This window comes from Diachasma alloeum, unplaced genomic scaffold (assembly GCF_001412515.2).
Source record: "Diachasma alloeum isolate Michigan unplaced genomic scaffold, Dall2.0 Dall_scaffold_00183, whole genome shotgun sequence".
NCBI classification, from domain to species: Eukaryota; Metazoa; Arthropoda; class Insecta; order Hymenoptera; family Braconidae; genus Diachasma; species Diachasma alloeum.
Window position 1 is genome coordinate 2,087,873 of NW_021680349.1, and position 14,344 is coordinate 2,102,216.

At 36.0% G+C, this 14,344-nt stretch overlaps 1 protein-coding gene across 1 annotated transcript in view; it reads left to right on the plus strand.

Annotated features, from left to right (window-relative positions):
* Positions 1-14,344, plus strand: part of LOC107047922 — a 218,519-nt gene that overhangs the window by 201,382 nt on the left and 2,793 nt on the right. The window contains exons 5-12 of the mRNA XM_015270851.1: positions 3,790-4,050; positions 8,783-8,891; positions 10,249-10,382; positions 10,484-10,709; positions 11,162-11,229; positions 11,723-11,794; positions 13,110-13,364; positions 13,543-13,794. Of these exons, the coding sequence (XP_015126337.1) occupies positions 3,790-4,050; positions 8,783-8,891; positions 10,249-10,382; positions 10,484-10,709; positions 11,162-11,229; positions 11,723-11,794; positions 13,110-13,364; positions 13,543-13,794 (1,377 nt within the window). The remainder of the gene's footprint in view (positions 1-3,789; positions 4,051-8,782; positions 8,892-10,248; positions 10,383-10,483; positions 10,710-11,161; positions 11,230-11,722; positions 11,795-13,109; positions 13,365-13,542; positions 13,795-14,344) is intronic.

The window sequence follows — 14,344 nt, forward strand, 5'->3', positions numbered from 1 at the left end:
CCGATATAGGTCGCCAACTTTTACATTTCAATTAGCATTTGCATCTCAAAGGGCTGCGAATGGAGCCACCGGCGGTCGTCGGGTAATCATAGTCCTTGCTTCAAACAGAAACAATAGCCCTTGTATATACTGTCTCTATTTCCATTCCCTTCACGCCGAACTATTATACATATATAATGCTTTTTTGTATTTTACAAAATTCCGCGCTCACGATGAAGTATTAAATTATTTACATTTCAAGTGGTCTCTCCAGTCCCATTGATACAGACGCTGCATTCTTTGAGTAATTAGTGGCATCACTCGTGATCCACGGTTATTCACAGTTCAAATGAATTTTTTCTTCATTCAGCTCTTCATGGAAATTCACATCGAGCAGTCGTGAGAAATAATTAAAGCATTGGAATTAATTTGCATTTTTATTTGTGATTTCACTCTGCTTCTGCTGGGTCAATTGAGTTTGATAAAGATTAATGGAAAATGTTGCATTTCTTTTTCAGTAATGAGATTAAAACTTGAACTGTTTTACAGTGACATCGAGAGTTTTATTTCAACTCTTGTTGCCAACAGTGTAATGCAATCATTTTAAGAGCAGCGAAATTATTTCTAATCCGAAGACACTGGTAACACTTCTCCTCGTGTTTACGATCGTTCTGACGATTGCGGGTGACATGTTAAGTGACGAGAACGCAACTAACCCACAAACACGTCGCCAGTGATAATTCGCCGGGTGTCACACGTATGCGAGCGGGAATGTGGGATTGTCTCTCTCTCTGACGTTTTTCAACTCGTGTCAAACACGGTAAATTATCACACCCCGGACCACCCGAATACTTTGAAAACATCCTCTTCTGAAATTCAAAACAGAATAACGGTGAAAAAAGATGGAAACGTTTCTGAAAATAACTTGGAGTTTATAACTCAACTAAAATACTGGGATTTCGGATTTTTTAATGGATTTTCTGATGGGGAATTTTCAGATTTTTATAATAATTAGCAATGAATAAACCAATATTCTTCATGAAATGTTAAATATTTATATAAAATTGTTCAGGAAATATGAAATTGAAAATACGAAATCTTTTAAAAATTAGGAAATCGGTGCTGAAAATTCATAAAAATCCACACTGTTAAAAAAATTTGGCTGAATTTTACGAAAAAGTCAATAGAATTTCAAGTTTTTCTGAGAATTCAAGTAAATTCCACAATTCCCATGAATTTTCAAGTGAAAATGAATATTTATTGCCAAATTATCTTGAATTTTCAGGGCATTCCTTCAAAATTCTTGGAATCCTAGGAATTTTTTAAGGAATTCCCTGGAAATTCGGAGGAATCTGGAGTTTAAGAACAGATTTCTCTGAATTTTCCTTATTTTTCATTAATTTTTCCCTGAAAAATTTCCCATGAATATTTATTACAAAATCTAAAAGTTCACAAACGCTTCCGATTTCTATAAATTTTTTAAACTAAATCAAAGTTCCTCACCTATTAAAAATTCCCATTATTCAATAGCCTAACAAGATTCAAATCTTTGAGTCTTATCGCCGTAAAAAAAATTGCATTCAATTTTATTTTCCTTTTTTTAAATTGAATTCAAAACGATTCAAAAAATCATCTGTCCCAGCACTTGCCAAGTAAAAAGCTAATCTCTCTTTTCAATTTTCCCTCCACGAAAATCCCCCTTTTCCAATGACACCATTGACAGCCGCCCAAGAACTAAAAATCCTCGAAACAAAAAAAAACCCTAAAAGCCATCAAAAAGTTTTCAACTCATTTCTCTCACTCATTTCCCGTTATCCCATGGTAGAACTAAGCCCATGGATACTCGACTAGTCGTTGCTTTCACGATTGCGCGCAAAATGACGGAGGCCAATGAAGAGAACGCGGAGAGGAAAGAATAAAGACGAAAGAGTGAAAGAGGGTAACTTCTTTGTTCCGCTAATGTCTCGTTAGCGTGAGCCTCATGGAGGAGAGCAAAGGCCATTCCCCCTCCCTCTCCGACCCCATCCTACCCCACGAAACCATCCAGGAAAGCCGGCGGCTACCATCTTTCATACACAGGAATTATCCCTGGAAAATGCATAAATTATCAAAGCAGATAGTGCCCACGAAAACCCACCCCTCACCCTCCACCCCTCCACCTTTTACCTCATTCTACTGAAGCCCTCTGCCACTGTGAATGCATCCAACTATGCAGAATCTACGCTTTTACCCCACCGGAGAAACTTCTCCTTTTCCCATTTTAATTCAATTTAACCACTGGGACTTTATTCCTGACGTTTTCCAAACCAACGCTGTTCCCCTCATCTTCTGGGATTTTCGTATTCTGAAAGAGAAGTTGTTCTGGGTTGTGAAGAGTATGGATTATTATTTATTGGGGGTAGATAGAAGAAAATCGTTTGATTCACCCAGAGATAAATACACTTTTGGAAAATTGCTACTGAAATTTCAAGTAAAAAATCTTGAAATTTTTAACGATCACTCATTCACACGAAATTTTCATGTATTTTCATGGATATTTAATGGAATTGCAATTTTCAAGTTCACATGGCGATGAAAATTATTAAATAGTTTGAAAATTTGAGCAACAATTTCCCTGAATTTCTAACCGGAATGGGAGATTCCATGAACGATTTGATCTTAAATTGAATTCACATTTACAACATTGAGAATTCAAGTGCAACTATTATTTAATTTTCAGAAAAATTCTAACAGTATATGTGGTATGAAAAATAATATTATTTTAATCAGAGTTTGAAGAGTTTGAAGTTGATTCAAATATTGATGCAGAATGATTAATTTCTTTCCATTTAAAGTCAATCTAGTTACGGGCACTTTACTCCTGACGTTTTCATTGATTTTCCTTTCGAATGGAAACCATTGTATTCATCAAATTCGAAATTTCCAATTGTTTGTATCAGGATAACCGATTTTGGCCTACACTGTTAGCAATTTTTTGAAATTTAATGGAAGATAATATTAAATGTCATGGGAGTGACATTGAATCGAATTCCGGGACAAAATGATTATGAAATTCCGAATTTTAAATAGAATTCACGAAAATTCATAAGTTTTCGATGGAAGTGAGATGGAAATTTTACTTGATTGAATTTTCAGCGAAAGATGAATATTCAGAAATAAAATGACATGAATTTTCATTAATTTTCTGAATTTTCGCAGAATAATTGACCTGAAAATCAAGTATTTTAATCATTTCAACGATTGGGTTTTTTTCTACGATTTTAGGTTTTTCGACGATGACTGAAAAAATCATTCTTTAAATGACTCCAGTTATGATTTAAAATATTTTCCCCAATGCCATCTTGACCGAGTTAGATCATGTTATTGATTCAATGAATCATTGAATTCAATTTAAAATATATCGTCACAGAAATTCCACTCAGTATCAAATAAAGCTTGTTGTTATTCAAAAAGAGAAGTTTTTCCGATTTGTAAAAATATGGATTATGATTTATTGAACGGCTGAGTAAGGAAAATCGTTTGATTCACTGAAGATGGAAAATTATTCATTCGGCATTCCAAAGCCTGTTTTCGATTATGCAGTGGATGAATTATTGAACCCGAAATAATGGGCATGTTTTAAAATTTAAGGAAAATCGTCTCTTGAGTTCATCGATTATGCGCTGGTGTGGGGTGAGAGTTTTTGGATTATTAAAGCCGTTGATGTGGATGTGCAGACCCGAAAATATTTAAACATATTGATTCACTCACGAAAGAGAGTGCAAGCGCAGTGAAATATTCTCTAATGATTTGCTTTAATTTTCATTTCAGTTGGATATGGACACAGATCGCCGATGAAACTCGAGGAGATGTGCCAGGCGACGACGACAGACGACAGTCTCTTCACCATGTTCCGGCTGAATCCTACCCCCATACCCTGTCCATTCCAAGGACCACCCTTCACGTTTACTTACAATCGAGGGACCGGAGAGTGTGCGCAACCTGTCAGTCATGCTGAGGGCTGCACCGAGGAGAGTAAACTATTACTCAAGTATCAGGCGTGTCCTGATGTGCCTGGATCGGAGTCCAACAGTAAGAATTTTTTCCAAAATTAATTGCTTTCATCAATTTTTGAGGATTTTGCGATTTTTTCACTGCCTTTCACTGGAATTCATCGATTTGATGAATATCAAGAGCTATTTATTGAGAGGGAAACGTTTTCATTAGCTAGTTTGTATCGGATTTCCGTTACCGTTGCTTTCTTCAAAATTTTTGCCTGAATTTTTCATCAAGTTACAGTTCTACTAAAATTTCCGGGAATATGTCATTGAAAATTTACCGTTCGATGAACTAATGAATAAAAACTCTGAATTCCATTGCAATTATTTGATGGGAATTAATAGGAATCAATGTTAATTGATTGAAAATTTTGAGTTTTGTACTGACTATTCATGTTTTATTAGAAATTTGAGCTGTTCAAAAACGTGGAATTTTATAGTGTTCCCAGTGAAGTTTGAAACTTCATGATTTATTCTCCCCTCAATGGAAGTCAAAGTCACTCTCCCGAAAATTTATGCAAAACTGTTCATAAAATTTCAATTTTTGTTTTTCCTTGCCATCATTAAATAATTATTCAACACGCAATTACTGAATAATTATAAGTGTGCGTGAAAAAACCTAAAGTAAAATGAGAAATGGGAAAGATGATGGATTTAACGAGATAACCTTGTATCTTGAGATCCCCTAAAATTGAGGGAGAAATATAATTGAATCAATTCAAAATTATGAATTCAACGGGATTAAATTTCTATATATTCTTTATATCATTCCCATCTCTCACGGCAAATGTTGAGTATCTCAAATTAATAATAAATCTTCGTTAAATGTTTAACCAAATTTAAACCTGTGGGCGCGGAATCGAGTCATTCTCCCCGCAAACTCATATTTCATTTCTCGAAAATCGATTTTGCGAGCCAGTTAACGGGAAGATTGTTGGAAAATTCATTTTAAAAAATTCAGCCGTTTGTGTTTAAAATACTAATAAAGACATTTTTGAATTGCCAATTGCTTGAAAATTGGAAATTTATAATTTAGTACTGGATATTCACGTTTTAGAAAACTTGGAATTCTATTGAGTTTTCAGTGAAGTTTGAAATTTCATGATTTATTCTCCCCTCAATCGCATTCAAATTCTTACTATAAAATTTCAATGTTTCCTAATAGTGAATCCACCATTGAATAATTATTCAACACTCAATCATTTAATAATGATAAGTGTGCCGAAAAAAAACTGAAGTAAAATCTCTAATCTTGAACAAAACCCCTGTAATTGAGGGAAAACTACAATTGAATACACTGAAAATTATGAATTCAACGAAACAAAATTTCGTAATATTCTTTATTCACGAAAGCTTTCACCCCCATCTCTCGCGGCAAATGTTGAGCATCTCAAATTAATAATAAATTTTCGTTAAATGTTTAACGAAATTTAAACCTGTGGGCGGGGAATCGATTTATTTTCCCCGCAAGCTCATATTTCATTTCTCGAAAATCTATTTTACGAGTCAGTTAACGGAAGGATTGTTGGAAAATTCATGAGCAAAAATTGAGACGTCTGTGGTTAAAATCCGTCGATTTTAATTGAATAGAATATTCAAAATCCCTGAGTTCACACGAATGCATTTTGTCTGGCCGATATTCCCCATTTGCAATGACGATCGTTGAAGCGGGATTAAGAATAAAAGAGCCAGACGTCTACGGTGTATAATTTTGTATTCGTGAGAGAGGGCGGGTTGAGACACTGAGTCGGAAAGGAGGTCAAAGAAGCGACGGTATTATCATCGTTTTTTTGTTCCATTTTTTCTCTTTGTGACTGTTTTTAATGCCTTTACGAGACCTGTCGGGTGACTCTTTGATGGGCTCGGGAGGACAGTGAAGGATGGCAGAAAATGGTCATGAACAAACATCATGTGTGACACGCAATCGCATTAAAGTGTGTACCCAAATGGGTTTTCGCGGTAATGGCAGGGGGTCAAAAATAGGAACTGAGTGGATTTGAGTTCTTGGGTTATGGCTAGGCAGTCATTTGTTAAGACAATAATGGACTTGTTTGACGTTTAGGTTTGTACAAGTGTTGAAGCAAGGGAATTGGTCGAGTTTGAATGTGAAATATTGATCAAATAATTGGGGTTCTGTAATCATTCAAAGAACGAATGAATTTTCCTCAAACTCTTTTGACAAAGAAAATAGCGTGTTCACCGGATATCGGTATCATCCTTTGAAATAATCCGAATAATATAATGAAATTGGGAGACGAAATGAGAATTCAATTGATGAACGGAAATGAGTGGAAATTAATGCCAAATATTTATCGATTCATTCAATGCGATTATCTTATAATGAGAATTGAAAAATTTAAAGGAACAACTCTCTCATTAACGGAGGCTTCTGAATTTAATTAAAATAAAAATTTTTAAAATTTAATTACAGCTTTTCATGAATATATTTATTAAATTCTTCCTCAAACCTTTTAATATTTTTTTCAATCAATCATTTACTTAGACTACAGTAATTCCTGAAATTTTTAATTAAAATTCAGTTCTTCATGATCATTTATTCACCGAATTTATTTTATATCCAAGCAAATAGTTCTCCAACAACCGAATCATGGTATACAACTCCCCAAATCGAATTTCAAAGTCCTCCGAAAACAGTCCATCCCCCAAATATCGATCATATCCTTTAAAATAATCAGAACGATATTCATGTCCCTGGAAATAGTGAAATTGAGAGATGAAATGGGAATTTAATCGATGAAAGGGAATAAATTCAAAATATTTATCAATTTACTCGATGCAATTATTGCTAATTATTTAATTAGAATAGACAAATTTCGAGAAAAACCTCTCTCTGAAAATTATCTCTGAAATTCTTAATTAAAAACCAGATCTCCATGACCGTTTATTCATCGAATTTATTCTATACTCCAAACAAATAATTCTCCAACAACCGAATGAATGCAAACAACTCCCCAAATCGAATTTCAAAGTCTCCCTCCCCCCGAAAACACTCCACCCCCCAGATATCGATAACATCCCTTAAAAAATCAAAACAATATTTCCCCGCGAAATATTGAAATTGTGATTGTACCCAGAATACCGGTGGGCTCTGTTCATTACGCAAATGGGTTGCATATTAAAAATTGATATATAAATGTTTAACTCAATTACTTGAAATTGAATTGCGGACGCCACCAGGGCCGTTCCACCGATATTTATTGAAATTTACGAGGAACCCAGCGAGAAGAGTGAGTGTGGAAATGTGAGGAAACTGGGGTAGGTGTATTGCGTACACAGAATGCCCGTTCATCGGGTGAGTTTCACCAGTAGCTTGAGTAGAAGAAAGGTAAAATGAAAGGCCGAGGTTGCACACCACCCCGGGCTCCATTTTTTTTCAACCATAAAACCTATACTGCGAAACACCCATGGAGTTTATGCATTCTACATTGAATTAACCGGGGAATTTTTACATAAACGCAAAGATTATTCATCCGCATTATGATTTTTTCTGCCTCTACCTGAATTATTTACCTCCTGGGGTTTTTCACATTTTTTTTTCTATTATTTCTGAATTAATGCGCCCAGTACATTTCCTGATGTTTGACTGCACTGAATCGTGAGCAAGAACGAATGCGAATAATCATCATTTATGAAAGAAGAGAAATATTCCATTTCACGCAAATTTGGCGAAAATTGGTCAGTTTTTTTTAATCTCTTAAGACTTTGAAGATTTTTCTGTTTTTTTCAATTGCCATCGAAGAGTTGACATCATTCTGCGATTTTTTTTTTTGGAAATTCAAATATTCCCGGAAGAATGTTTCCCAAAAACATCAATTCTTCAAAAGCCAAGAACTGACTCCACAAGAAAAAAAAAGAATAACAATAAGAAACACCACATTCTAAGGTCATGCACATATTTACAAAAAAACGAAGATCATTAAATACATGTGAAAACGAATCAATTAATATGAAATCCCCAATTCAAGAACAAGTCCGCGTGAAAAATGCAAATCAATATTAATTCAGGTATCCGAGGACCTTGACATTGTTTGCTGAAAAAAAATTGATACTGAAAATAAAACACACGTGGAAATCAAATTAATTAATAGAAAATTCCCAGTAAATTTTTTTTAATTGCTGCAAAAAATCGATTAAAAAGCGATGGAAATCATTCACGAAAGAAAACAAAAAGTGTTTCAGAAGTATTTCCACAAACATTCGGATGAAAACCCAAATTCATTTCCATTGATTGAATAATGAAGGACACATGAAGCATTTAATTGAGGGTTTCGAAGCAAATAAAGCGACAATGACATTCCGTGTCACTCAAAAAACCCGACGAATCGGTGGGGCTTCTGTTAGATCGTAGCTTAATAAAACACAGCAATAGGCAACAGTGGATCGAAGTCAACTAAATGGATTATCAAGTTAATTTGATTATCATTCTTCCATGGGCCGTCAAATCCCAGTGGTATATATTTCTTTTATCTCTCGCAGTTTGATTATAACTAATCTGTCCGGTCCCCGGGTACTCCAAATACCGCTGTCATCACTCAACCAATGTTTAATTACCAAAATTGGGTAAATTAATTTCATCCGTTGACAGAAAGCCCGGACCGGAATTATTTATCAACCAGAACTGAGCAAATCAATTTTCACGTGAAAAAGACCTCCAATGAAGCGTTATTCGACGTCGAAAATTACGCGAATTAATTCATAATTTTGTAGTTTTAATGTACCAAGTAGTTAATTTGTCTATTTCACAGCGGAAGAACTGCAGTGCCTGGCAACCTGGAAGGACGGGAGAAACAAATATTTGGTTGGTACACTCAAGCTATTTGGAAGGAATGCCGTAACTAACGAGGAAACGTTCAGGTAATTATCGCAAAAAGCTTTGCTCAATTAATATCGCATAAATGACGATGACATTTTACGATATTTTATTCAATCATATAACGATTAATCATTACCACTGCTCAGTGATACGTATGCTGTTCAATTATGGGATGCCGCTGTTGACCGGTCAATTTTCAATGATTGCGAGTGAAAAGAATTTAAGTGGCACCCATGCGAGAGGATTCCTGTCACAGGCAAAATTATACGCAATGATTCTAATTGGGGAAGAGGGCAATTAGCGGAATTGATATGAATGCTGCATACTGTTTTGAAGGGATTAATTGATGGTGTTTAGGCTTGACTAGAACTGGAATATTGATTAGGCTTTCTATTCAGAAAGGAATGTTTGATTTGTGATGTTTTGTTTTCCCTTTTATTTTCGAGTTATCTGTTTTTTACGTATTTGCGGATATCGTGTTGTACATATGTATCGCAATTTGGGACGTTAGTCACCAAAATGTGACGTATCGGCTAACATCGGGATGACTGGAGTTTCGAATGGCTTAAAATAAGACGGTGTTTCCGTCTAAAAACAAGAGGTTCGATAGACTAGACATTTTTCTGTCTGAATGCACAACACTTGAAGACTATTCAGTCACTAGTAATTTTTGACGGCAGCACTGTGACGAGACAGTAACCCCAGTGCGATTTGGAATCATAAGACGTTTTTGGTGACTTATGCATTTTCTTCAAATTTATTGAATTCTGAATTTATTGAGATGGGTGGAAGGGGGTTGCGTATCCTCCTTCGAATTCTGATTGTTGTCGATCTTCCCGAGGATATCAAGCTCTTTGTAACATGATTATTTGATTCCGTCTCTCTAGAGCTCTTGTGCAAGACACATCGTATTTACTCTGTTGTGGAATTAATAAACCGCCCGCAGCATTTTATTAACCTGTATTGTCTTTATTCAGAAGGGCGTAAAAACCACAAAAACATTGATCTGAGGAAAAACGCTTCACCAGTATTCTTGATAACAAAAATTCTTCTATCCTTATTTTCTTAATTCCCTTCAATTTCAGTTTCATGACCGCTATTTTAACGTAACTAAAATCATCAGTGACAAAATGATTGGCTTCTTTCATACAACATGGCAAAACCTTGCGAAAAAATAAATTAAATTTCTGAGGAAACAAATGAGACCTCATAAGTGTGAAACAAAGGATCCTCGTGTAAAGTACCTAGAATGTTTTAAAACTTACAACAAATTTAGGGTCTGACGTCTTAAGAAAGGAAACAAAAGTGTCTGAATTTCAGACGCTAGTTTTTCGACTGATAAAGTAACTGGATTAATTCACCAAGAAATAATTTAATTCATTCTTAAAATTACTTCAGATGCTTCCTATACGAAAAAAATACCCACCACCGCAGTGGAGAGGTAACCTACGTCCTCGCCCAGTCCGGCGACTCGACATGTAGTGCTCTGAATTCCGTTGCCGAGGGCTCACGTACCATCAAACTGACAAAAGGTATTACTCGAATGAAGATGGCTCTCGACTGCAACACTGAAGCCTTATTTCCCCTGCGATAAAAAAATAAATTACCCCTGACAATTGCAACTTTATTACAGTCGATCGAGAGCACAACAGATGCAAGTATCCCGCCTGGGTGACGAGACGCCATCAATGGCGCACTCTCGATCACTCGAGAAATTACCACTTTACAACTGGTAATGCAACATTGCGCGTTAAAGATGATCATTCACACGTGGAGAGAATAGTATGTCACAATTTAGAGAAGAGCGATGATGATGGAGGAAATAAAGTTAAACTTGTTGCGCATATTACCAAAGGATGGTAAGTTTCGAAAGTAATTAACTAATTTTTCATCTCTCTTTCTCCTCAAAGTTCTCTGGTACAAATTCTTTGTTTTTCAAACTCAAACTCTTTTTCCCTCATTCATTTCCCTCTATTATGTTTTGATGTTCTTTCAGGGAGTTTAATTGAAAGGAATCATTCATTACTTTTACATTGTAATTTTTTCAACGGGATTTTTTTTCAGAATTTATTACAGTCTCATTCAATTTTTTTCTCTGCATTTTCTATCCATTTTATTGTCATGGGTGAAATGAGACGTTTTTGTACTACCCCTCCCCCACCCCCTCTTTTCTCTTATTCCACTCGTTTGACGAATCGTCGAGTCGCCTTTTTAAATATTTCCTTTGACGCGACATGACGTTCTTTCATAAACCCCCAAGCCCCCTCATTTTTTTTCCATTCCCATACTTCATGGCCTCTTCTTATTGCAGCGATATTGGCTACGTCTGCATGATCTTCCACAGAAGAGCCGGAAACGTTATCGAGCTCCAGCAATCAGGTGAGTTGAATATCAATTTCATCCCTTTTCATTTCTTTTTCCAACTCATTCAATTGTGCCATCACACTCTCACCGTTGGATCAATGCGGAGGGATCGGAAATTATTGGAGGACTGATAAAACACACTTTCCCATCAATTTTCACCTCCACTCTGCGCTGTTAATCATTTTTCGCTGAAATTTTTGGTGCATTTCTTGGGAATTTTTATCACATTATAGTTTCACTGAAATTTCAAGGAAAATTTTATGGAATAATTAAATTTCCGCTCAACTATTCCATGAAAATTGATAGAGATGAGGACATTTCAGGTGAATTTTCAATTCATTGACACTTTCTGCTGCGCTAAATAGAATTCAATGTCACTTTCTTGTAAATTCCTAGTCAACTGTCCACGAAATTTCTCATTCCCTCTGACAGTGTACATGAATTCCAATGGATAATTGATACCGACATTAATGGCTATTTCTGACAAATTTATCGCACCATTTTTCAGATCGGAAAACCATCGTACCAGAGGAGGCATGCCAGGAGGATCTGTCGGACATGCCGTATACAACGCTAATATGTGAGTAACGCCAATCAAAATTGAAAATATTTGCCTTCTATTCTCGACCATTGCTTTCACCTTATTTTTTCAATAATTTCTGATTTATGAACGACTCGAGGGAATGAATTACTGGCAGGGCAATAATGGCTGGGTGGCGATCGTATCGCTTGGACGAAGATAAATGCCTCCAGGGAATCGTTGGTGTTGCTTTGCATATCACGATGAACGGTTTCCATTCGTCTGATTGTCGTTTCCCCATTTCATGTATATTTCTCCCTTCGAAATGTCCGGTACACTAATGCTTTTAGACTTTCTAATGTTTCTTTTGTGACCGATGAATGCATGAGTAATTTTCCAAATGAGATGAGTTCAAAGATCCTTTTTGTTTCTCCTTACTGTTATCTCGACATTTGATTCCATGACATTAAATTCCAATTTTTTAATGATTTGACCGATAATTTTCTCCGCAAGGAGAGAAAAACTTGCTCGTTATCAGAACAAAGTATCTTGTCGTTCTTAGACTAGGAACGTAAAGGTACTTTCAAAGAGAGATTCAAAAGGGATGGCGTTTAGGATTAGTTGAACATTAATTACGTCAAGTTGTCAACCTTTTAGTAAAGGAGTGATCAATCACATTGAGACAGAATTATAAATTTCAGAAAAACATCAATTCAGCAATCCAACACTGTGATCTAGCTTCATTTTAGTAAAATTCTACTGCTTTTAAGTACAAAATAACTCAGATGGGGATCTTTTGTTCTGATTTTTGGGAAACATCCTCTCAGGATAAGTGATAATGTAACAGACTTCTGAAATTCAAAGATTCTTCCTCTAAACGAGAAACTTTTACTTCTCGGTACTTCATTCTGCGTGAATAATGCCCTCAACCAGGCAGTACACAGTCAAATCCTTTTCATTTTTCTTATTTTTGCGTCCTCAAAGTGACTTTTTACTATTCTTCTCTGGAGCGAGAGAGAAAGTTGCTGGTTATCAGAACAAAGTACCTTTGTGTTCTAGAAATAACATTCGGAAAGGGATACAGTTTAGGATTTGTTGAGTATGAATTAAATAAAATTATCAACTTTCAACAAAGGAGTTATGAGTCACATCGAGAATTATAAATTTCCGAGATATTTCAAAACCCAGTTAAAACGTGACTAGATTCACTCCAGAAAAGGGAATACATTAATTCAACAATCCAACAACTCCACTGAACAAGTGGAAATGTTACAGGTTTCTGAAATTCCCATTTTTTCTCTGAACCAGAAACTTTTACATCTCCGTACTTCATTTTACGTGAATAATGTGCTTCAATGAGGTAAATATCTTACAGCCTCGACAATGGAGAAAAGAAAATGTCCTCAACCAGGCCGATACACAGTCATTGATTACTCGACATCTGGTGTTCTCTCCACCACTCCACGGCGTCAACGAAGAGGTGTGCAAGGTATGCGACCAGCCCAGAAATTGACTTGGCAAGAGGACAGTGAGGACGAGGAGTGCAACGTATCTGAGCTACAGATTGGATGTGGTTCATCCGATCAGAGTGAAATGATTATTGCGAATACGTGTGAACGTGACCAACTTGGTAAGTTGGGAGGGAAAAACAATTTTATCTGATTTCCCACTCCATTCATTCACCATCTCTTGAATTCCGAATCAAGTGGTTCATGTTTTATGGCGCTTGGTGAGAATTATTGGATGAGATGGTGTATCACGGATGGCACTCGATTAATTTATCGTTTTTTGTCTTTGTCTTGGAATAGTGTACACGTGCCACGACAGCTGGCAGGACAAGAAAGGTACACATTACATGATAGTGTCACAACCGGAGAGTGAGCCTGGCGTTGTTAAGACATTCTGCTTCACGATGAGATGGGAAGATCCACCGTCTAAATCACCTGGTGGTAGAGGCTCTAGGCTGGAACATCAGGAGCAAGAATTATGGCTGTCAAGACCAGCGCGGGAGTTTCAAACAGGAGCCAACGATCAATGGACTTACAGGCTGGCCAGTCAAGGTAAGGGGAATACTCACGACTTGTTAGGCATTAAGAACAGGGCATGGGGCATTTATTCATGCAGATTATGCACATTTAAGTGCTTTTTTGAACTTCTCATTATTTCGATGTGAAAAAGATTGTCAGAACTTTTCCTCTCATCCCGAAATTATGTAGAATGATCTCGTTTTGTAGTTGTTATTTTTTGGTCGAAATTTCCTGCTAAGAATTCACGTCACATTATAGTCCCACTCAAATTTTGAAGGATTTCGGTGTAGAAAATTGAACACTTTATGGACAAATTAATGGAAACTGAAAGATTTAGTTCAATTGTTCCATGGAAATGAATGGAAATCAGGAAAATTCAGGTAAATAGAGTCTTTGAGTTTGCAATGAAATAGGAAATTTCATGATTTTCGTCCGACTAAATCGAATTAAATGTCACTCTCCTAAAAAATTACTAGTTAATTGTACCTGCAATTTGAATTGTTTAAAAAACACAACAATTTCTTTCTCTTTCTGTTAGTCCCAATGCAATTGAAGATTTGAGAACGCATATTTGGTCAAGTCT